Raw genomic sequence first — 23,342 nt, 5'->3', positions numbered from 1 at the left:
CGGGCTTAGCTGCTGCGCGGCATGTGGGATCTCCCCAGATCAGGGATGGACCCCGCATCTCCTGCACTGGCAGTTGGATTCTTGACCACTGAGCCTCCAGGGAAGCCGCAGAGTTTTATTCTTTTCTGAATGTCCCTAGAGGTTTGCCAGTGCCCTTGCTGCGCATAATAGGTGTTTACTCTCAGGGGAAATCAGACGAAAACTTATGAAATACGTGTGCACCGTACCCCAGTAGAGTTTTCCTTTCTTTCATTCTGATGTTATTAGCCACAGTAATAAATGAACCACAGCCACTGAGTCTTTGAAACCTATCTCTACCTATTTCTTTCTATCTATATGGCTTCCCAAGTGACAAGGTGGTAAAGAACCCAAAGACTAGGGTTGGGAAAATCCCCAGGAGTAGGAAATGGCAACCCACTCCAGTATTCTTGCCTGGGAAATTCCATGGACAGAGGCGCCTGGCAGGCTACAGCCCACAGAGTCTCAAAGAGTTGGACATGACTGAGCCATTGAGCATGCACGCATACCTTTCTATCCATCATCTATAGCCTGTAATCCGATGTGTGCCTGAGGACTCTGCTGTAAGTTACAGCCCAGAGTCTGTGTCCTAACAAATAAGGATGGTCTCAGAAACTAGTGGGAAAAGACCATAACAGGCACTTCAAAGTGCTAGCATTTCTAAACCAAACTCTTGCCCACTTAGGTAACTTTCAGACCTTACCAGTAAGTAGAGTCAGAACTTCGGGAGCTCTTGTTAGTCCCAAGAGCGGACTGATGAAGAGCCAGCAAAGCAGACATTAATGACAGAGGCCTAATGGAGTGCAGGGGAGATGTGAGGATGACTACTTTTTTGGAATATTGTTCAGGAGCCCCCTGTTTGGAATATTGTTGATGCTGTGTTGTTGTTTCATTTTTTGGTTAGATGAAGAAGCCCTTTCTCTTTAGCAATCTATAACCCATACAGCTTAGTAGACTGCTTTTGTGAGCTAAAACATTTTTATATGGTATTTGATTCTCACTTGCTCTCCCAAAATTCAGACACTTTCATGGTCTCGTTGCTTTTTATGATAATGTAGTTATTTGCATACATTCAATAAGAATCTATCTGCCTTTCTATCAGGATACAATTGGACAAACTGCCTGGAATTTATGATTTGAGAATAGCCCTTTTAATCAGCTAGGCAGGTCATTTTTATGGAAAAAGAAGATTGATTTTACATTGGGACCAATACCTGTTAAGCCCTCCTAGGAAAATTGCCTTTCAGAGTCCCAGGCCTACAAATGATAAGAAAATATTATTTACTGGCAAGCTAGGAAACTTAGGCAATTTTGAGGACCTCAGAAAGAGTGGATGTCATCAAATTTACAGGTACTGCAGAAGAAATCTGGTGGAGAGAGGTTTGGGAACTTGATTTCTTAGCCTCAGGGTAGCAAATAATAGCATCATTTAAGATTCCAGTCCAAGATTCCTTACAGTATTTCCAAAAAAAAAGATTCCTTACAGTATTTCCCAATCAGAAGTTTATTTTGTGGGCTTAACGCTTAGTGGTTAAGTCTGAAAAGCAAACTCAAGGAAGCTTATATGGTTGGTTAACACTCTTGATCACAAACTTTTCTATGAAAGGCCAGTAGTAAATATTTTAAGCTTTGCAACAGGGCCAGGATCAGGGTGCGGTGAAATGCAGCAATTCCTTGCCAAGCCATATTGGAGCCTGAGGCTAAAGGGAGAAAAGGGAAGACATCAACATTACTGATCCTGTCTTCATTTAAAATTTTGACATTGTGGTAAATTTGCGGGGGGTGGGGGGTGGTGGGGGGAGGGGGCATTCTTTCGATTTTTAAAAAATATGCGTCAAAGTATTATTCATTCATTTCTTCATCACTTAGTTTTTGGTGCCCTCTTAAATCTTGTGCCCAGGGGATGCTCCTGAGCCGCTTCACCCCATCCTGGTCTTGTTCTGTGACGTTTCTCAGTTCTGCCAGTGTATCCAGAAAGCAGCAACAGACGTGTCACTGAACGAAGGTATTCCAGTGGATTTTTAGCTATGGGGACTGAAATTTGATTTGCATATAATTTTTATGTCACAGCAAATTATTCATCTTTTGGTGTTTTTTTTTCAACCGTTTAAAAATGTGAAAACCATTCCTAACTTGCAGGAGGTTTGGAGAGTCAGACCTTGTTTGCTGACAAGGCTGTCTTCTGCTGATTCCTGCCCTCGCTTCACCTATACAGACAATCAGGCCAAACCTAAGAAAACCGGTCTGTGTGTGTGTGTGTGTGTGTGTGTGTGTGTGTGTGTGTGATTAAGAATAACTTTTAGAATTATCCTTATTACAGGGAGAGGAGACTGCAAGGAAAAGTTGTGGAAGACTTTGAAATGACAAAAGGAAAAATATGAGAGGTGACCTATGAAATGCTTGGTCATGATTTGTAACTTGCACTCCCTCTGAGTAATTTTACCACTTCCTTACTTGTAGTCAACTGCTAGTAATGCTAATGATTTTTGCCGGTGAAGATGCAATTAATACCTTCCCTGTGACTTTTTGCCCATTTTTTCATCTGTTAAATTTATTTCGGTACTCCTGATTGCCATTATTTGTGTCTTATCTTCAGAATCTCCTTAAACTGGCTTTTTACAGTTCTCTAGTTTCCTCGATAATTGAGTTAAAGCATTCTTTAACACATGTCTATTTTATATTTGCACAAGGTTCGTGATTTTATCTTACAAAAATATTCCCCTTAATAATAGGTTAGGACAAACATAAAATTATGAACATCCAGTTAGCTCTAGGATTACCCAGTCAACATCTGCTAATCACCAACTATGTGGCAGAGTGTTGGGGATACAAACACGAATAGGGAAGACCACTTCCTTCCTCTGAGAGTTCATGATCTAGAGAACATTCTGGTCCTTAATACTGGTTCACCCACTCACTTATTCTCACACTACAAGTATTTTTTGAGGCTGACTGTTACTACTATAGCTCAGTCACATTTGAGTTGAAAAAACTTTTCCAATCTGATCTTCAGGTGTTTTAACACTTTTACCATTGTTGCTGTGGGAAAAAAGTGTTATGCACCTCAAGCAACATTCTTTGATTAAATAAACACTTTAATAAACTAACACAACATTGTTAACCAACTATATATATAAAAACATGCTAAGACGCTCAGTCATGTGCAGCTCTTTGTTGCCCCATGGACCGTAGCCCACCAGGCTCCTCTCGATGGAGGATTTCACAGGCAGGAATGCTGGAGTGGGTTGCCATTTCCCTCCCCAGGGGATCTTCCCTCCCCAGGGATTGAACCTGGGTCTCCTGCATTGCAGGTGGAGCCGCTATGTTCTTATATATATATATATAAAAAAACACCTTAGTAACATTTCTACAGCTTTTAAAAATAGAGGTGGTAAAGGTCCTACTTTCATAATTTTTCATCACTAAAGATTAGTAGCAATTTATGAATTTTTAATTACTCTGTTATATTGGGAATTGCCTGTTTTATCTATGAACTACAGATACTTTTATGAATCATGCTGTTTTTGTTGCGAATGTTTTTCAGAATTCTTCTTTGGAATTGCCTTCAAATGTAGAAGTGCACTATTGTAGAAATTCATTTAAAAAGGATTTGATTTTAGAAAGCATCAAAAGTCTTTGGGGAAGAATTTTGGTCTCATTGTACAGATATGAGACTAAGGATTAAAAATGATAAAGTTTTAGATGACTTCCTTTCCACCTTGAGTCTTTTACTACAAGAAAAGTAAAAATCATCCAAAAACCTTTTTAAGTATAGAAGGCATTAACTGTAGAGTACTAAATGAAATTTCTACTTGAATTCTGATTCTGTACTTCATTTACCAGTGGGCACCATTAACAATATGATGGGTGTCATCACCAAATTATTTAGGAGTTGATAAAGACAGATGCAAATACACTAATCCCATATGTATTCTAAAAACCTTGAATTGTGTGATACATATTTGCCTACAATTTTCCTTTTACTCATAACACTCATGGGCATTTGATATATAATAGAGGTGGTGTTCTGTATCAGAGTTTTATCACTACACTGAAAAGACATTATGTGGTAAGATTCTTCCAGCTGGTTTCAATAATGGTCAGCACTTCTCATGTCTCCCTCCTGCCTTTTTTTTCTTTGCAGTACCATTTGAAAGTAAGTTATAAATACCATGACATTTCACCTTAAATCTTTTAGCATACATCTCCTTAACAAAAATATGTAATCTTAATATTCTTTTAATGCCTAAGAGAATTGAAAATAATTATGTAGTATTATCTAATTTCCAGTCCATATTCAAATATCCCCAACTGTACAAAGATAGTTATTTTGGTTGTTTTGTTAGTTATTTTAAACTAGAATCCATTCTAGGTTCATAGATTTCATTTGATATTTTTGCTTTTTCAGTCTCTTTATATTTAGTTCAGATACCTACTTTCTTTTCTTTTTTTAAAATTAATGACTGAATTTTTGAAAAGTCTGGTTTGTATGTCTTATAAATTACTGTTCTATATTCCTTTCTTTTAAACTCAGGTTTATTAAGATATAATTTATATAGTATGAAATTCATCCTTTTTAGTGGATAGTTCCATGAATTTTGACAAATTCGTTCGGTCGTGTAACCACTGCCAGGATCAAGATATAGAATACTTCTAACTCCCCTCACAGAATTCCATTCTGCCTCTTTGAAGTGAACCCTCCCCCCAGTGCCAGGTCCTGGCGACCACTGTTCTATTTTCTGTCCCTGCAGTCTTGCCTATTTGGGGAAAGTCATGTAAATGGAATCACACAGGATGAAGCCTTTAAGTCTGCCTTTTTTCACTGAGGCTAACGTGCCAAAGATTCGTTCATTGTGTAGATTTACCACAGATCATCTCTAAACCAGTGGAGAATGTTTGTGTGCAGGTTTTAACAGTTGTGAATAAAGTTGTTATAAGTATTTGCATACAGGCTTTTATATAAACATATGTTTTCATTTCTCTTTCATAAACACGTAGGATTAAGATCTCTGGCTCATATGGTAATTGCGTCTTTAATTTCATAAACACCTGGCAGAATGTTTTCCAAAACGACTGTTATCATTTTGCACTTCCACCATCCGTACGTGAGGGTGTAAGTTGTTCTGCATCCTTGCCAACATTTGCTGTGCCAATGTTTTAAATCTTAGCCATTCCAGTAGAGGTGTGATGGTATCTCAATGCGATTAATTTGAATTGCCTTAAGGAATGATGGTGTGCACCCCTACCTTTCAGGGGTCAGGAAAGCTTCTGGACTAAGTGCCATTAGAAATACACTAGCCCACCAAAACGTTAAAGTCATGTCTCTGTTGCCTGTTTGTTTGTTTCCTCCTTTCAAGTTTTCTCTCTTTGGGCTTAGATTATAAACCAGTCATGATACCTGTCTCAGTCTAGTCAGAAGGCTGCCAAAATGTTCCTGATATTTTTTACCTGCTTGTGTGCATCAGCTGGATCATGGAAAAAGCAAAAGAGTTCCAGAAAAACATCTATTTCTGCTTTATTGACTATGCCAAAGCCTTTGACTGTGTGGATCACAATAAACTGTGGAAAATTCTTCAAGAGATGGGAATACCAGACCACCTGACCTGCCTCTTGAGAAATCTGTATGCAGGTCAGGAAGCCACAGTTAGAACTGGACATGGAACAACAGACTGGTTCCAAATAGGAAAAGGAGTACGTCAAGGCTGTATATTGTCACCCTGTTTATTTGACTTATATGCACAGTACATCATGAGAAATGCTGGACTGGAAGAAGCACAAGGTGGAATCAAGATTGCCGGGAGATATCTCAATAACCTCAGATATGCAGATGACACCACCCTTATGGCAGAAAGTGAAGAGGAACTCAAAAGCCTCTTGATGAAAGTGAAAGTGGAGAATGAAAAAGTTGGCTTAAAGCTCAACATTCAGAAAACGAAGATCATGGCATCTGGTCCCATCACTTCATGGGAAATACATGGGGAAACAGTGTCAGACTTTATTTTGGGGGGCTCCAAAATCACTGCAGATGGTGACTGCAGCCATGAAATTAAAAGACGCTTACTCCTTGGAAGGAAAGTTATGACCAACCTAGATAGCATATTGAAAAGCAGAGACATGACTTTGCCAACAAAGGTCTGTCTAGTCAAGGCTATGGTTTTTCCAGTGGTCATGTATGGATGTGAGAGTTGGACTGTGAAGAAGGCTGAGCGCCGAAGAATTGATGCTTTTGAACTGTGGTGTTGGAGAAGACTCTTGAGAGTCCCTTGGACTGCAAGGAGATCCAACCAGTCCATTCTGAAGGAGATCAGTCCTGGGATTTCTTTGGAGGGAATGATGCTGAAGCTGAAACTCCAGTACTTTGGCCACCTCATGCGAAGAGCTGACTCATTGGAAAAGACTCTGATGCTGGGAGGGATTGGGGGCAGGAGGAGAAGGGGATGACAGAGGATGAGATGGCTGGATGGCATCACTGACTCGATGGACATGAGTCTGAGTGAACTCTGGGTGTTGGTGATGGACAGGGACACCTTGCGTGCTGCGATTCATGGGGTCACAAAGAGTCGGACACGACTGAGTGACTGAAATGACTGACTGACTGACTGTGTGAATCAGAGTTTCTCTACCAAAGTAAGAAAATAAAGTTAGGGATTGTTAGGTACTTCTTGGAAATCGTTATCAATGGGGGCACACACAAGTGGCTTTATCTCTCATTATCTCTCTCTTGCACAGAGACACACACCTACATGCATCTCACAAAAAACTGATGGCTTCACAGAAAATGTGTTCCACGCTCATACTTTCCTTTAGAAATGATTATTCCCCCGTTCACCCACCCTCTAGAATTTCTATTCAGTGTTATCATTCTCCAATGTGATCTTAGCAAATAGTCCTTATACTGTGTCTGAAAAGAATGATTCGTTTTCTCCGTAGACTATTCTCCAAAACTTGATCCATAAGAAGAGCCTCTGGGAGCGTACCTCAGTACTGCTGAGGTGTAGGCTGGAGTGGAGAGGCACGCTCAGAAATGAGGCATTTCGGGGGCAGGGGAGGCTGGTTGGTGATGAAAGCAGGTGAAACAGCATGACACAGGCAACACAATGTAAAGTAGGTTTTAGAGTTACTGTTCCTTAGAATTAAGTGTCTTTTGAAAGAACAAATCTTCTTGCAGTTCCTGTCCTTGTCACTTGACTATGTGCTCCACGCATCTTTTCAGTGAAGATTCTGAGACCCTTGACATGCCCGTAAGACCACAAAATAAATTTTCTTCTTTCATTTTTTAATTTATAAGAATGTATATGGTATGTTGGTCATAGAGAAATTGTTGTTTATCATGTTGTGGTTGACATGGAAAACAGCTATATTGAGTTTAAAAACAGAGTGCCTCTGGCCCACAGCATGTGAAAACATTACCTAGCACTATCTCAGTTTTGTTACCTGTCGGGAAGTAAACGCCTTTGATTTGTAGCCCAATAAAGATTCAAACTATTCCAGTTAGATCCAACTCATGAATGTTTAAGAATGTCAGTTTTTACAAATACGGAAGAAAATACATTGATTTGTCAGGGGAAATCACTGGCAGAGCAGTAGGAATTGGGAAGAAGTCCTCTTTCCCTGTATTCTTCCCCAAGATATACACACTCACACACACACTTACTTCCAATGTAAGGTTGAAATGAATATATAAAGTGAAAGGAAAAGAAGTCACAAAAAACAGCATGCTTCCTATAAGAGTTCAGTTCGGTTCGGTTCAGTCACTCAGTCATGTCTGACTCTTAGCGATCCGTGGAGTTGCAGCACGCCAGGCCTCCCAGTCCATCACCAACTCTGAGTTTACTCAAACTCATGTCCATTGAATTGGTGATGTCATCCAACCATCTCATCCTCTGTCCTCTCCTTCTCCTCCTGCCCTCAATCTTTCTCAGCATCAGGGTCCTTTCTAATGAGTCAGCTCTTTGCATTAGGTGGTCAAAGTATTGGAGTTTCAGCTTCAACATCAGTCCTTCCAATGAACACCCAGGACTGATTTCCTTTAGGATGGACTGGTTGGATCTCCTTGCAGTCCAAGGGACTCTCAAGAGTCTTCTCCAACACCACAGTTCAAAAGCATCAATTCTTCGGCACTCAGCTTTCTTTATGGTCAAACTCCAACATCCATACATGACTACTAGAAAAACAGTGGTTCTCAGCTCTCTGGATCTATTCCCCTGGAGGGGGCAAAACGTCCTGGGACCCTATTTCCTCATTCCCATCGTTAGGTGGAGGTGGGAGGTGCGAGAGCTGACTCTGAATGACAAGCTTTGCTGCATAACCAAACTTAGAAGAGATTGTGTTTATCTCTGCCTTCACAGTTGGGTTATAGATGACATAATTTTTAATTCCTGTACCCTACTCTTAACATTTAATTAGTGGGAAATGATGGACTCCAAATGGGGTTGATTTGTTTGCTTCACAACATACTGTAGGCATAATTGAACAAACATACAAAAAACTAAACTAAACATCAGCAAACATTAATGTGCAATTCAAAAGCAAGTAGAACAGAATTGAAACCCAAAGCTACTCAGGATAACACAGGTGGTATACCGATAAAGTGTGTCCTTCCAGAAAGTTGAGGGAATTTATGTAGTTTATGAGGTTAAAGAGAACAGTTGCTAAAATCATTTCTTCCATTGTTTCATACTTAGGTATGACTCTAACTTTCTATCTTTGGAAAAAATAAAAAATATTTTAGAAAAATAACTTTAAAAAGTACCTTATCATCCCTTTCTACATCTAAAGAGAAGTATCTACTCCCTGAATGGCAAAAAAGAACATCTTATCACTTGGCTAAGGAGGCAACATAAAACAAGAAAATCTCATAATCCAGTGGCTAATGAGCCAGCAGTGTCAGACAGAAGTCAGAGAAGAGGTGAGAGTCACCCCACATCACCTCTCCAGCCACCCTCCTGTCTCCCACCTGCCCCAGAAGGGGTTAAACCTTGAACGGTCCATTCAGTCCCTCTAGTGTGTGGATCCTGGTTATGACTGCCTTACCTCTAGAAGGAGAGAGAAAACCCTTAGGAAAAAGGGAACAGGTTACGAAGGGGCAACTGGACACTCGTGATACGATTTGGGAATGCAGCAAACAAATATGGAGTGTAGACGCTTGGTTATTATACTGATACCACCAATTCTCAACGTTTAGAATTGTGGCTTGCCATTTCTGAGTCACTTAATAGTAATTATAATTATCTGTCATTTCTTTATTGTGAGCAACTGTATAACTCTTCTAAATTTATATAATAAGAAACAAAAATGTTATTAAATTTAAGAGGGAAGAACATTAAATTGGTTAGGGAGTCACCCGTAACTTAATTCTTTCTAAAGGTCCTACTTTACCAGTTAACAGTAAAAACGTATTAGTTGTGATATAGAATCTGGGCACAGAATTGAGGGAATAAGGCTCAGCAGTGGAAACTACCTGACAATGCAGGAGATGGGGTTCATTCTGTGGGTGGGGAAGGTCTCCTGGAGAGGGGAAGGGCCGCCCACTCCAGAATGCTCGCCTGGGCACTCCCGTGGACAGTGGAGCCTGGTGGGCTACAGTCCATGGGGTTGCAGAGAGTCGGACATGACTTAGTGACTAAGCAGCAACAAGCGGTACAACGTCTCTGTGCTTTAGTGATTTCATTTAGGGCTTCCCCAGTGGCTCAAGTCGTTCAGAACCCACCTGCAATGCAGGAGACGCAGGAGAACAGCTTTGATCACCGGGCAGAAGAAAAGATGAATATGTGATCTTAAGTTAAAAAAAAGGAAAAGGAGCCCCTGCATTTGCCTCAATCACCACATTAACTTATATAAAAGTGGGAGAACAATGAATTTTCTGTTTTAAACTCGGTTAATTGCTTCCTTTCATGAGCCTGAATTATCTTTGGAGGGTTTTGGGTGATAATTGGTTGTTTTGCTTTCTTTTCCTCCCGTTAAGCTGCATGAAGGCTTAGTTGGTGAAAACATTTCTATTCCCTCGATAACAAATGATGACACATGGAGTGATTCACTGTTTCACAGCTCTGTAGTCAGGGGTCCTGGCCTGGGCGCATATCCCCAGGGGTCTGGAGTCCAGGTGTTCGCAGGGCCGGGCTCCCTGTTGCCCACGCCTTCTCCCAAGTCTGTCCGCAGAACCCCGAATTCCGCGGGATGGGGCCCCGGCGCCCTCCTCCGCAAGGGAGACTGCATCTTCCAGGCCAACAGTGAAGCAACCGCTGCTGCTTTGAATCTCACCGTCTAACTGTCTGTAAAGATTTCCCACCATTACATCAGGCCACCCGGAATAGCTTCTCTTTAAAGTGCAACTGATTAGCGACTTCAGGTGCTGGTGATTCAAGCATAAAGAAAAGAAAGTGAAAGTGAAGTCACTCAGTCATGTCCGACTCTGTGCGGCCCCGTGGACTGTAGCCCACCAGGCTCCTCCGTCCATGGGATTCTCCAGGCAAGAACTGGTTGCCATTTCCTTCTCCAGGGAATCTTCCCCACCGAGGAATCAAACCTAGGTCTCCCACATTGCAGGCAGATGCTTTACTGTCTGAGCCACCAGCGAAGCTCAGGATAAACAAAGGGCTTAATTCTGACAGGGGCGATGGTCAACAAATCCTGAAGGCCCCACAGCTGCCTGCTGTGGTGACTGCTGTAAAGGAGATGGACTGGGAGGTGTGACTCCAGGGAAGGGTCGCCTGGGCTGAGAGCTGCAGGTGAGCAGGACTCAGTCATGGGGTGAGCTGGGGGCAGACGGGGGAGGTAGCTGCTGCACTTATACTGTGCCTGAGACAGACCTACTGGAATAGACCCTGATCCTGGGCAAGATGGAAGGCAGGAGAAGGGGCCGACAGAGGACGAGACAGCTGGATGGCATCACCAGCTTGATGGACATGAGTTTGGGAAAACTCTGGGAGTTGGTGATGGACAGGGAGGCCTGGCGTGCTGCAGTCCATGGGGTCGCAAAGAGTCAGACACGACTGATCGACTGAACTGAACTGAACTGAACTGAACTGAAACAGACTCTTCAAGAGTACCGATCACTTCCTGAAGGAAATCCCCTGAAAGATGGCTGTTTCTCCATCTTTGGCTTTTAGTAGTGCACCCACTCCAGTGTTCTTGCCTGGAGAATTCCAGGGATGGAGGAGCCTGGTGGGCTGCCGTCTATGGGGTCGCACAGAGTCGGACACGACTGAAGCGACTTAGCAGCAGCAGCAGCAGTGCAGCAAAAACACAATTACGTCTGAGTGACTGAACTGAAACAGACTCTTAAAGAGTACAGATCACTTCCTGAAGGAAATCCCCTGAAAGCTGGCTGTTTCTCCATCTTTGGCTTTTAGTAGTGCAGCAAAAACACAATTGAATAATGAATTAAGTTTATTGAACACTTGGGGTGTTGCATGATTTCCAGATGCATAAAACCATGTCTTCTGCCCCCCAGAGTGTCCTTGTAGGCCATCCAATGCCCCTGCTGCAACCAGAGAGACCAACAGTACATTGACTGAGCTCCACTTACATCGCTGGTGCCACAGAGTGCATTGGCCATTTATAACAGCCATCGTTACCCAACTGCAAGCATGAGAAACTTATGTCTTTGGGTGTGTTTTTACAGGCAAACGTGAACTTCAAAGTGAGTACATATATTTTATATCACCAAAGAAGAAAGAAAAGGCTTTTTTTTAAAAACAGTTTTTAAACATTTTAAATTTAGATACTGGTTTTTAGTGTGAATTTGAGTATAACACATATATACCCCAAGTTTGAATTTTATTCAAATATGTAAATATTTTGTATTATAGAATCTATTAGTCATTATTACACTGAAATAAGACATATGATCCAGCCAGTCCATTCTAAAGGAGATCAGCCCTGGGTGTTCTTTGGAAGGAATGATGGTGAAGCTGAAACTCCAGTACTTTGGCCACCTCATGCGAAGGGTTGACTCATTGGAAAAGACTCTGATGCTGGGAGGGATTGGGGGCAGGAGGAGAAGGGGACGACAGAGGATGAGATGGCTGGATGGCATCACTGACTCGATGGACATGAGTTGGGTGAACTCCAGGAGTTGGTGATGGACAGGGAGGCCTGGCGTGCTGCGATTCATGGGGTCACAAAGAGTCGGACATGACTGAGCGACTGAACTGAACTGAAAGCATATGAATGTACAAGTTGCTCTTCTGGGCCCTTCATTTCTTCCCTACCCATCATCCTCTCTCTACCTAATTCATAAATAAGTTACTAAATCCTCAAGACTCTGTTTCTCAATCCCACTCCACACTTTATTATCCCCACCATGATGGCCTTAATTCATGCTTTTAAAGTCCATCCACTGAACAATTCCTAACTGGTCTTACTGCTAAGAGCCTCTTCTTACTCTAGTTCATTTTCTACACAATTGCCAGATTATCTTCCTAAAAAACTGAACAAAATCCCAGTTCTCATGGAGTTTGCACTCTAGTGGGAGAGATTAAAAGTGAAAAAAGAAAAGACAAAATAAACATGTCCTAATGCAATATAAAGAAAGTAAAAGCATGATAAGAGGAAAAGTGGGTTTCCCAGGTGGCGCAGTGGTAAAGAATCCTCCTGCCAATGCAGGAGATGTGGGATCAGTCCTTGGCTCAGGAATATCACCTGGAGGAGGGCATGGCAACCCACTCCAGTATTCTTCCAGGGAAATCCCATGGATGGAGGAGCCTGGTGGGCTACAGTCCATGGGGTTAAAGAGAGCAGGACATGACTGAGCAGGCATGCAAGAGGAAAAGTAAAGGAGGGTGTAATTTATTTTATTTCAGTTTAATTGATAATTGACATACAGCATAAGCATAAACATGCAGCATAAGGAAGGAATAACTTTAGATACGGTAGTAACAGTTGATAAGGTGGTAACCAACGTTAATGCCCTCTAGCCAAAGACCAACAGGAACACATGCATAGTTAAATGAAGTTGGGTTTACTGACCTGTTGCAAAAGGCACACTATGAGGAACTGTAGAGAGTCTCAGTAAGAAGGCATAAAAGGTCTGCAGGATTGGGTTTGTGCTTGGTGATTTCTGAGGAAGGTTTAAGGCTTCTTTGCTCTGGATCGGATGCTTTCAGGAAGTAGAGGTTATTCTGTGATTGGGTATTTTAATAATTGCTAGCTAGAATGTAGGAAGAGTGAAGCAAGGCTCAGGTTGCAATTGTTCAAGAAAAAGTAATAATAATTCATATTAGGCAGAATGGTAGGTCATTTTTGTGGTTTGGAGCGTCCTTGTGTTTGTTGTCTTAGACACGATTATGGAGGCATCTTATTTTTTCTTCTCATAGTCACACAGAGTGGCCATGTCCAATGTTGATGTCTTGTGAGATTGTTTTGTTCAACAGAACACTCAAGTCCAGTTGAGAACACCAGTAACATCAAGCCCTGGCCAATAGTTCCAGGCCTGCTGGTTGTTCAGGCTGCTTTCCTTTTTTTCACTAACAAAGCCATCCAGTGCTATCACTGTCTCTAAATTGCAATTTGTTACTCTTGTTCATAATTCTGTTTCCTGAATATTTAAAATACTTGTCAGTGTTAGTGAGTGATGAATTCTAAAATTCAGTTATCTCTGGTGATGCTAGTAGTAGCTTAATACTTACTAAAACATAGAACCCCTCTGCTACATGCTGCGGTATAGCAGGCACCTGCTTGTGGCTGAGTGGCTGTGGAACTGGGAGGAAGAACCAGTGCTGTCAGTTTCAGAAACCCCTTCAGAAGTCTCAGAGTCACTTGCCTTCTCTCTGAAAACAAGAAGCTGTAGGTAGATCTTACGTGTAGTTCTGATAGGTCTGCATGGTGCCAGGCTGTCTCTATAGTCATCATGTGGGACCTTGTTAAAATCAGGAATTCTGGGCCTCCGATTCCAGAGTCTAATACAGCCAAAAGGTTATGAGATTCCTGCGTGTTGTTTACCTCCCTCACTTCAATTGTGAGTGGTATTCTATCAAATGAGTACACCAGTTCAGCCATTCTTTACTAATGGACATCCAGATTGTAGATTTTGATTGTTATGAATAAAGATGCTATGAATATTTTTGCACAAGTCTTTTTTTAGGTATATGCTTTTATTTTTCTTGGATAAATACCTGTAAGTGGGATTGCTGGGTTGTATGTTTAATTTATATGCAACTAGTGGGTCCACAATTTTAGAGAAATAGAGAAATAAAAAGCTTAAAATACCCTCTCCTTTTGCTCAAAGTGTAGTCTGGAAGAGATGCAAAGGATCGTATTAAAAAGCCTCAGATAACCGTGTCACTCCTCACCTTTCTTCTGGAACCCTGAGAAATTCCTTTAAAGTCAGAGGGATGAAAGATGTGTGGATAATATCTGTAGGTGAATGCAGTTTGGGCAATACCTTGAAAGAAACCTATGTAAAACCCTTTGATGAATCTCTGCCTGTAGGTTTCTTGGAATTCCATCTCACTGTGATCAAGCTCAGAACGGGAGATCTTAAAATAAAAGTGAAAAAAAAAAAAAAGGAAAAAAAAGTGAAAAAAAAAAATAAAAGTGATTCCTCTCTATTAGCAAAAGTCTGATGGCAGGTCAGGTGAAGACTGGGTAAGGCTGGCCAGTGTGGTGGTAAAATCAGGAATGCTCAACAGTCTCTATGCAGATAGACCTTGAATGTTGCAACACTGTTTTCTCAGTCATCCTTGATCTATCCTTGCCTTCTTCCTTCCAATCACAATGAAGACTGTATCCATCCACAGGTAATTGCCATTTTATCTTCTCAAGGGCCTCGTTGTATTATCTCTTTTTATTTCTCTACCTCCTCCTTTATACTGGCTCATTCCCATCATCATTCCCATCAGTATGTCCAAGTCCTTGTGAAAGCCATTCCCAATTTCTCCCTTGTGAAAACTAACCTTCTTTCAACACCAGGTACCACTCCTAGTTACTGCTTTATGTCTCTGATCTCATTACAGTCAAATCTTCAAAAGGGCTGTCTGCAAAGACTATTTCCTAGTTTTCTGGGGAAATCTGAGTCTCCAAAGTCCAGCTAGAGCCCTTTATCTCTGAGCAAGCAGTAAGCAATCATTTTTTAAAAGTCCTGCGAGTGATGGATGGAACAATGGGTACAGAGGATGGAGTCCTCCATAGCTTGTGCAGCCTGAGATGCTGCATGACTAATTGGGTTGAGAAAATGTTTATCTGTGTGTGTCTAAATAACCTGAAAATGTGAAAAAGTTGGCTTAAAACTCAACTAAGAAAGAAAACTAAGATCATGGCATCTGGTCCCATCACTTCATGGCAAATAGATGGGGAAACAGCGGGAACAGTGACAGACTCCAGTACTCTTGCCTGGAAAATTCCATGGATGGAGGAGCCTGGAAGGCTGCAGGCCATGGGGTCGCTGAGGGTCGGACACGACTGAGCGACTTCACTTTCACTTTTCACTTTCATGCATTGGAGAAATGGCAACCCACTCCAGTGTTCTTGCCTGGAGAATCCCAGAGATGGGGGAGCCTGGTGGGCTGCTGTCTATGGGGTTGCACAGAGTCGGACACGACTTAAGTGACTTAGCAGTAGCACCAAATCACTGCAGATGGTGACTGCAGCCATGAAATTAAAAGACGCTTGCTCCTTGGAAGAAAAGCTATGACCAACCTAGACAGCATATTAAAAAGCAGAGCCATCACTTTGCCAACAAAAGTCCGTCTAGTCAAAGCTATGGTTTTTCCAGTAGTCATGTATGGATGTGCGAGTTGGACCATAAAGAAAGCTGAGCGCCGAAGAATTGATGCTTTTGAACTGTGGTGTTGGAGAAGACTCTTGAGAGTCCCTTGGACTGCAAGGAGATCTAACGAGTGAATCCTAAAGGAAATCAGTCCTGAATATTCATGATGTTGAAGCTGAAACTCCAATACTCTGGTCACCTGAGTGAACAACTGACTCACTGGAAAAGAACCTGATGCTGGGAAAGACTGAAGGTGGGAGGAGAAGGGGACGACAGAGGATGAGATGGTTGGATGGCATCACCGACTCAATGGACATGGGTTTGGGTGAACTCGGGGAGTTGGTGATGGACAGGGAGGCCTGGCGTGCTGCGGTTCATGGGGTCGCAAAGAGTTGGACACGACTGAGCGACTGAACTGAAATCACCTGATAAGTGCGTTCATCCCGAAATGTACTTAGGGAAAACCTGTCCGTCCCTAGCAACAAGTGTCTGCAAACAAGCGAAGAAACACGGCAGAGCCAGTCCACCCGTGAGTCCCTCGCGGGAGAACCATTCTCGCAGGCCCAGGGCCGCGCTCCCGCCGGTGCAGCGGAGAGCCCGCCGGGCACCCGGGCTGGCCTCGGGCGGGACCGGGTCTCCTCAGCGGCCTCGGTGTCCTGGTCGGGCGGTGAGAGCGCCGGTTCCCGGCCAATAGCGGTTACCGAACGTGCGCCTAGCGACGTCAGCGCGGCTGTGCCCACGGACGTCACCCGGCGAGCTCGGAGGCGGCTCCCCCCAGCACCACGAAGGGGGCGTGGGCTCCGGGAAACCGCGGGCGACGGGGACAGAGAGCGGTGAGCCCGCACCAGTGACGGCTGGCCCGGCCGAGGGGCCGTCAGGCGTCGAGCAGCCGCGCGCGCCGCCGAGGCCCCGCCCACTTCCCGATCGGCCACACCCCCTTCCCGCCGGGCCGCGCGCTTCCGAGCCGCCCCCCCGCCGCGCGCCGCTGAGACCCCGCCCCCTCCCCGATCGGGCCGCGCGCTCCCGCTTCGCCACACCGCGCGGGCCTCCGCCGCGGCCCCGCCCCCTCCCCGATCGGGCCGCGCGCTCCCGCTTCGCCACACCGCGCGGGCCTCCGCCGCGGCCCCGTCCCCTTCCCGATCGGGCCGCGCGCTCCCGGCGCGCCGAGCTGTGCCGCGGGCGCGCGCGCCGCCGCCGGCAGAGCCGCCGTTAAAGTGGTCTGAGGCGCGCCCCGCGCTTCCCCAGCCGCCGCCCTGACCAACTGAGGCGGCGGGCCAGGCTGCGAGCGGCCGCGCGGTCAGCAGGGTCGCCGGCCTCCGTCGCGTCCCCAGAGCTCGTGCCCCGCCGTGGTCTCTCGGCGTCCCGGGGCAGAGCATGTAGCCCCCCAGCGCCGCGTGTGTGCCCGTGTGTGTGTGTGTGCCCGCGTGTGCCCGCGGGCCCGAGGCCGACCCCCGCGCGGCCTGCCCCGGCCCGGCCCCTGCGCGGGGCCTCCCCTATGGGCCTCCTGCTCTCGAAGGAGCCGCGTCGCCGCCCGCGCCAGAAGCGGCCCCGCTGCGGCAGCTGGTGGCGCCGCCGCCGCCGGCCTCTCCTCAGGTGGCCCCGTGGGGCCCCGGCCAAGGCGGCGGCGGCGCCCCGGGGCCGGGACTGCCTCTTCCGCGGGCCCTGCATGCTCTGCCTCGTCGTGCACGGCCCCGGCGCGCCCGCCCCCGCCGGCCCGGAGGAGGAGCCGCCGCTGTCGTCGCCGCGGCCGCTCGGGGCCTACGGCGCGGCCGCCTCCTCACAGCCCCCGGCGCGGCGCCGCGCGGGCCTGGCCGCTGAGGACGCAGCGCGCCGCCTCCTGCTCTCGGCCGCCGCTGCCGCCGCCGCGCCGCCCGCCCCCGGCCGCGGGGAGCTGGGGCCGGCCGCCGCCGCCGCCCGGGAGCGGCCGGCCCGGAGCCTCCTGTGGGCCCGCGCGGGGCCCGTGCGTCCGCCCGCGCCGCCCGCCGCCTCGCGGCCCTTCCGGGCGCCGCCGGCCGAGCCCCCCGCGCCCCCCGAGATGGTGTGCAAGCGGAAGGGGGCCGGGGTCCCCGCCTGCACCCCCTGTAAGCAGCCCCGCTGCGGCGGGGGCGCCTGCGGCGGCGGCGGCGGCGGCGGCGGGCCTGCGGGCGGCGGCCCCGAGCAGCACCCCCCGCCGCCGCTCCGCGCCCCGCGCTCCCCCGCCGCCCCGGGAGGGGCCCCCGCGGAGGCCGGCGGGGACGCGGTTCGAGCGGGGGGCGCCGCCCCCTCGGCCGCCCGGCAGCCGCAGCACGAGTGCGGCGACGCCGACTGTCCGGAGGGCCCCGAGCCGCCGTGCGACTGCCACAGGGAGCCGCCCCCCGACGCCCCGGACATCAACCAGCTGCCGCCCTCCATCCTACTCAAGGTGGGTCTGCGCGCCCCCCGCCGGGCCCGCTCGGGGGTCCTCTCTGCTGCACTCCCCGGGGCGGGGGGGCTCCCTGACAGCCGGTTATTTCAAGTGCAGGGGCTTGAAGTCCGCTGAAGGTCCTTTTAATCGCTTGAGTCTGCTGCGCGTAATCCCGGGTCCACCTAGGAGAGTCCCAAGCCCACTGTTGTAGAAACTGGAAACTGTAGGTTTTCTGTGAAATGTTTTTTTTTTTTTTTTTTTTTAATCCCTTGAGCGGTTTGCGCTTAATCGGGTAAAGACTTGTATATTAGTGTTAGAAAGTATTCAGACAGTAATTTCAGATTTGATAACTGCTAGCTGATGTCGAAAAACAGTTACCTTTTATGTATCGAGTACTTGACCAGGATGATCAGGCACAGTGCCAGAGCTTTATATACATAATATCTCACCGAATTCTTCAGTTGACGCCGTGAAAGAAATATTGTTAACATCTTTACACAAGAAGAAACCGATGTATCAGCGCCCCATGCCTACAGTCGTAAGTCAGGCCGACGTGGTGTGTATTCCTATGGAGCTTACAGTCCAGCGGGGCTTGAAGGGGTTGAATGACTTGCCCAAGGTCACACACAGACAGATCTGCGGAGTTTAGGCCTGTCTGACTGGAAAACCCTTTTATTTATGCTATGTTCTATTATCTTAGGTAAAGCAGACAGATTACCAGACGGTAAGGACAAGTGTATTTTTTGTTGGGGGGATACGTGAGTGGGGAAGAGGTATCCCGTGGAAACCATGTCCCACTTTCAGCTACCAAGTAAAATTTGCAGTTCTGTCAATGCTAGTGATAAACTTAATTATGTGATACTTTGTAGTAAGTTAGTATTAAAAAGTTTCTTTTCCGTTCATTTTCTCTCTTCTCTCTCACCCCCACACTCCAGCTTTCTGGAGCTTAATAAATACAAACCCCCTTTATCACTGAGGATGATATTTAAGACTAACTAGAAAAACCTAGATAAGAATTTGGCTAATTTTATTGTTACTGAAGTAGCTGTCATCAATTATAATTTTTATTCTCAACAATATACTTTCGACTTTTTGCATGTTTATAATCCTGTGTGTTTGGATTTGTTTTACTGTGATATTAATATTTTTGTAAATAATATAGCAAAGAACTGGGAAAGCTTAATTTTTCCACATGTCCAAGAGGATGAGATGGTTGGATGGCATCACTGACTCAAGGGACTTGAGTTTGGGTAAACTGCAGGAGTTGGTGATGGACAGGGAGGCCTGGCCTGCTGCGGTTCATGGGGTCACAGAGTCAGACACACTGAACTGAAGTTGTTTACCTTTCAGTGGTGTATTTTTGAAGGAGTAATTGCTGCCTCTGTATGTTCAGGCTGTGCGTTTTAGGGCAGAGGGAATGTTCTTGAATGTTTTAACTTAGTGGACAACATGGACAAATGAAATATCAACAAATATTTGGCATAGAGGTTTGATTGCTGTCTTGTTATTTGGTAAGTAAGACTGGTTAAAAACAAAGTAAAAAGCTGGTACCTCCCACTTTCTACCTAAACTATCATTATTTCATGAGGTAGAGGACATTTTAATACAAAAACAACAAGAAAAGAAAAAGATAAGAAAGGAGGAAGGACATGATTTCATAATTAAGAGAGTTCCATTACAATAAGTTTATTTTATTTACAACATTGTTCTTTTCCACATTTTTGGTAAGGACTGTCGAAAACTTGTTCTAGGGAACATTTGGGGAAATTATTCATTGGACTTCCCCTGTTGTGTTGCAGTATTTACACGTTACGTAGATTTCCATTACTCGTATAAGAAACAAGGATAGAGCTACTCTGTGTGGTTTTCATGGTCCCCGTGATGTTCAGCATAAGCATGAGTTGGACTGTCTAGAATGAATTGAAATTAGAGTTTTTTAGTGTTTAGCAAGCCAATTAACTTTTGGGGATCAAGCTTTGAAGGGCAGAGGCTCTTTCTATTTAAATATTGTTCATTGCTCTGTCTCCTCCCCTAAGTGCAGTGCCTGGCATTTAATAGCACTCAGTAAATATTGATGAAGGAGCGAATGACCAGGTGTTTAGGAAGTCTGGGTTGAGACTCTGCGTGAATATACACTATGCCAATAATGGAAGTCTCTAAGAAGTGTTTGTACCCTGAGTTGTTTTGAGCCACAGTAGAGCCTTGCATGGTGAAAAGTTTCTGGCTCTATTATGGCTTGAAGAAGGACTTAGGGAGCGATGACTTTTTTTTTTTTAACAGTACCAGAGGGTTGTGCTTATAGAGGCAGAAATCCATTACCCCCATTAGAAGGTATGCCCAACTTCCCTGATAATGGGCCATAACTTCTAAAATTGTACTGCTGAGTCCTTTGTACCAGAAGTTACTATAGTTACAGAGAATGGGAAGGTGGAGGGGAGAGAGTTTGGGAGAAAAATGTGACGAAATATGATTTAAAGATGTTTTTAGGGGAGTTGACTCAGACTACCATACTTGTTCAGTTTTTCCCAGGTCTGGTAAAAGCAAAAGAGAAAAAACTCAATTCTTTTTACTCTACTTCAGTCAAATTTTTGACTCAATATCAATAGGTCTTTTTCAGTTTTGGTTTTATGTAAGTAGTGAGTATTACCTGCTTTAAGTTCCCATAATGCAGGGAAAGCAAAAGTTTGCCTTGGTTCCCCGCTACCCTCCATCTAGTTCTCTCTCCAGAGGTCACTAACCACCATTACCAGTTTAGATTTTTTTCGTAGACTTACTGTATTGTGGGGTACAGTAGTTTCTAGTCACATATTACTATTTATATGAGAGTCCCTTGGACAGCAAGGAGATCCAACCATCCATTCTAAAGGAAATCAGTCCTGAATATTTATTGGAAGGACTGATGGAGAAGCTGAAACTCCAATACTTTGGCCGCCTGATGCGAAGAACTGACTCATTGGAAAAGACCCTGATGCTGGGAGGAATTGGGGGCGGGCAGGAGGAGAAGGGGACAACAGAGGATGAGATGGTTGGATGGCATCATCGACTCAATGGACATGAGTTTGAGTAAACTCCGGGAGTTGGTGATGGACAGGGAGGCCTAGCGTACTGCAGTCCATGGGGTCCCAAAGGGTTGGACATGACTGAGTGACTGAACTGACTGAACTGATTACTATTTAAAATAAAGTAGTTAAAATTAAGTAAAATTTAAAATTCAGCTTCTCAGTCACAATAACTGTATTTCAGAGATCAGTAGTCACGTGTGGCTGGTAGCTACCGTATTGGACTCTGCATATCCAGAATATTTTCTTCATTGTAGAAAGGCCTATGTAAAACTTCATAGCCTTTTCCACAAATGGCATAAAAATGTACATGTTCTTCAATTTTTTTATTAACTGTATGAACTGGAGGTTTTTTGTTGTTAGTGTATGATTTCCTTCATTCTTTTTAGTTGTGTAGTATCCCATAGTATTATGCAACACTGTATTTATTTCAATATAGTGTGATTCAGTTCAGTTCAGTAGCTCAGTCGTGTCCAGCTCTCTGTGACCCCACGGACTGCAGCACGCCAGGCCTCCCTGTCCATCACCACCTCCCGAAGTTTACTCAAACTCCTGTCCTTGGAGTCGGTGATGCCATCCAATCATCTCATCCTCTGTCTCCCCCTTCTCCTCTTGGGAGCTGTGTAAAAATGAATTCTTTACATGGTGAGCTTCACTGGCACTTGTAATTATGTAACTTCAGGAAGAGACCTTTGAGGTCATTTGATCACTCCCTATGCTATGCGTGAAAAGAAGCAGGCCTAGAGCAGTGAAATGGCTTACCCCGGGGCATTTCAGATAGTGAATGGCAGGCCCTGGGCTAGAACTCAGCTCAGTGTTTCCAGGTCGTGAGGTCTTTTCAACATACGGGGTAAAAGGGCTTGATTAACCTTCTCTCAGAGATTTTATGAAAGAAATTCCTTAATTGGAAGGCAGGTGGAAACTTAACACCAGTCAACTTCTAACCATTATGAGTCAGAGGCTAATTTTATAATTGGGTCTTTGGGGTTGAATTGTTTTAAATACAAAAAATTTGAGAAGCAGGGAATGGCCCTTCAAAGTTCAACTATGGGGATATAATTTTCTTAGGTATTGAACACTTAATTAAGCCCATTACGTTTGATCTTGAACTGGTTAATATATTGTTTTAGATCAGATAAGGTAGCCTCAGTCTTTGGTAACTGTTGCCTTTAAAACTTTAAGCAATCTTGCCTACTGATATCAGAATTAGGTTTTTATATAGTAGAATCACTATAACAATTTTATCAAATGACAGCAGTGGAATATTTTTAAGTAGTTGCTATTTGAGTAACTGGGTATTTTGAATCTATATTTAAATTTCAGAGGCTTTGTGTGCTATATATTTAGATACCTTGGTCTCTGTCAGCAGACTATTTCTTTTCCAAGCCAACCTGGTGAGAGATCCAAAATCCATCACCACCATTAGAAAACCACTTTACCATGAATGCGTCTCTGACAGTGTGTCAGTAGTTAATTAAATCTGTATTTTTATAGCTTTATTACCAACAGGTTGCTTTAGAGATCAAGGAAGAGTTTTATAAGAGAAATGTGTTTCGGAGGTAAGCTTATGTATTTGATCTGTTTTTTTTTTCAGATATGAAAAAAGCAATGAAAATGGGAGTCAAAGAAAATGAGTAATACAACTTTTTAAAGCTTTGAATGTAGATTAGTAGTGGGTAAGAGGAACTAAGTTAATGTAGTTTTTCGTGAATGCTTTGACCTAGGTTCCAGTACCACATAAATTCTAGAAGGTACGTCTCTGGAGTTCCAGGGATGATCTTAGCCAGTGCTGAAATGAAGTGTCCTTAGGAAGTCAGGTTCAAGATATCTTTTGGCTGGAGAATGCCTAGAAATCTTGGATAACTTAATTAAATCAGATTACCAAAAGGTGAGACTTGTTTTCTTCTCATTTTGGGAAGTCTGTAAATTTTTGTGCCTTGTAATGAGTAGCTGTTCAAGGGAGTTAACCTTGAGCTGTTCTTTATCAGCTTAAGATATCAGGTTCTATAAATGATAGGGAATGTGAGGGAAGATACATGAAGGCAAATATGGAAGCATTTACTATTAAAATAATACTTTCTTAAAAAGTTATTTTCCTTTGGTTAAATATCCTATTTTATGCTTATCAAGAGTCTTGAAGCAATAAGCACATAGTGTCCAGCACAGGGAAATACAG

General features: G+C 44.6%; 1 protein-coding gene across 1 annotated transcript in view; it reads left to right on the top strand.

Annotated features, from left to right (window-relative positions):
* Positions 1-17,141: 17,141 nt before the first annotated feature.
* Positions 17,142-23,342, top strand: part of FBXL17 (F-box and leucine rich repeat protein 17) — a 528,456-nt gene continuing 522,255 nt past the window's right edge. The window contains exon 1 of the mRNA XM_061424528.1: positions 17,142-18,125. Within this exon, the coding sequence (XP_061280512.1) occupies positions 17,220-18,125 (906 nt within the window). The 5' untranslated portion in view covers positions 17,142-17,219. The remainder of the gene's footprint in view (positions 18,126-23,342) is intronic.

This window comes from Bos javanicus, chromosome 7 (assembly GCF_032452875.1).
Source record: "Bos javanicus breed banteng chromosome 7, ARS-OSU_banteng_1.0, whole genome shotgun sequence".
In the NCBI taxonomy this organism is placed as follows: Eukaryota; Metazoa; Chordata; class Mammalia; order Artiodactyla; family Bovidae; genus Bos; species Bos javanicus.
This window is presented reverse-complemented; position numbering and strand designations above follow the sequence as displayed.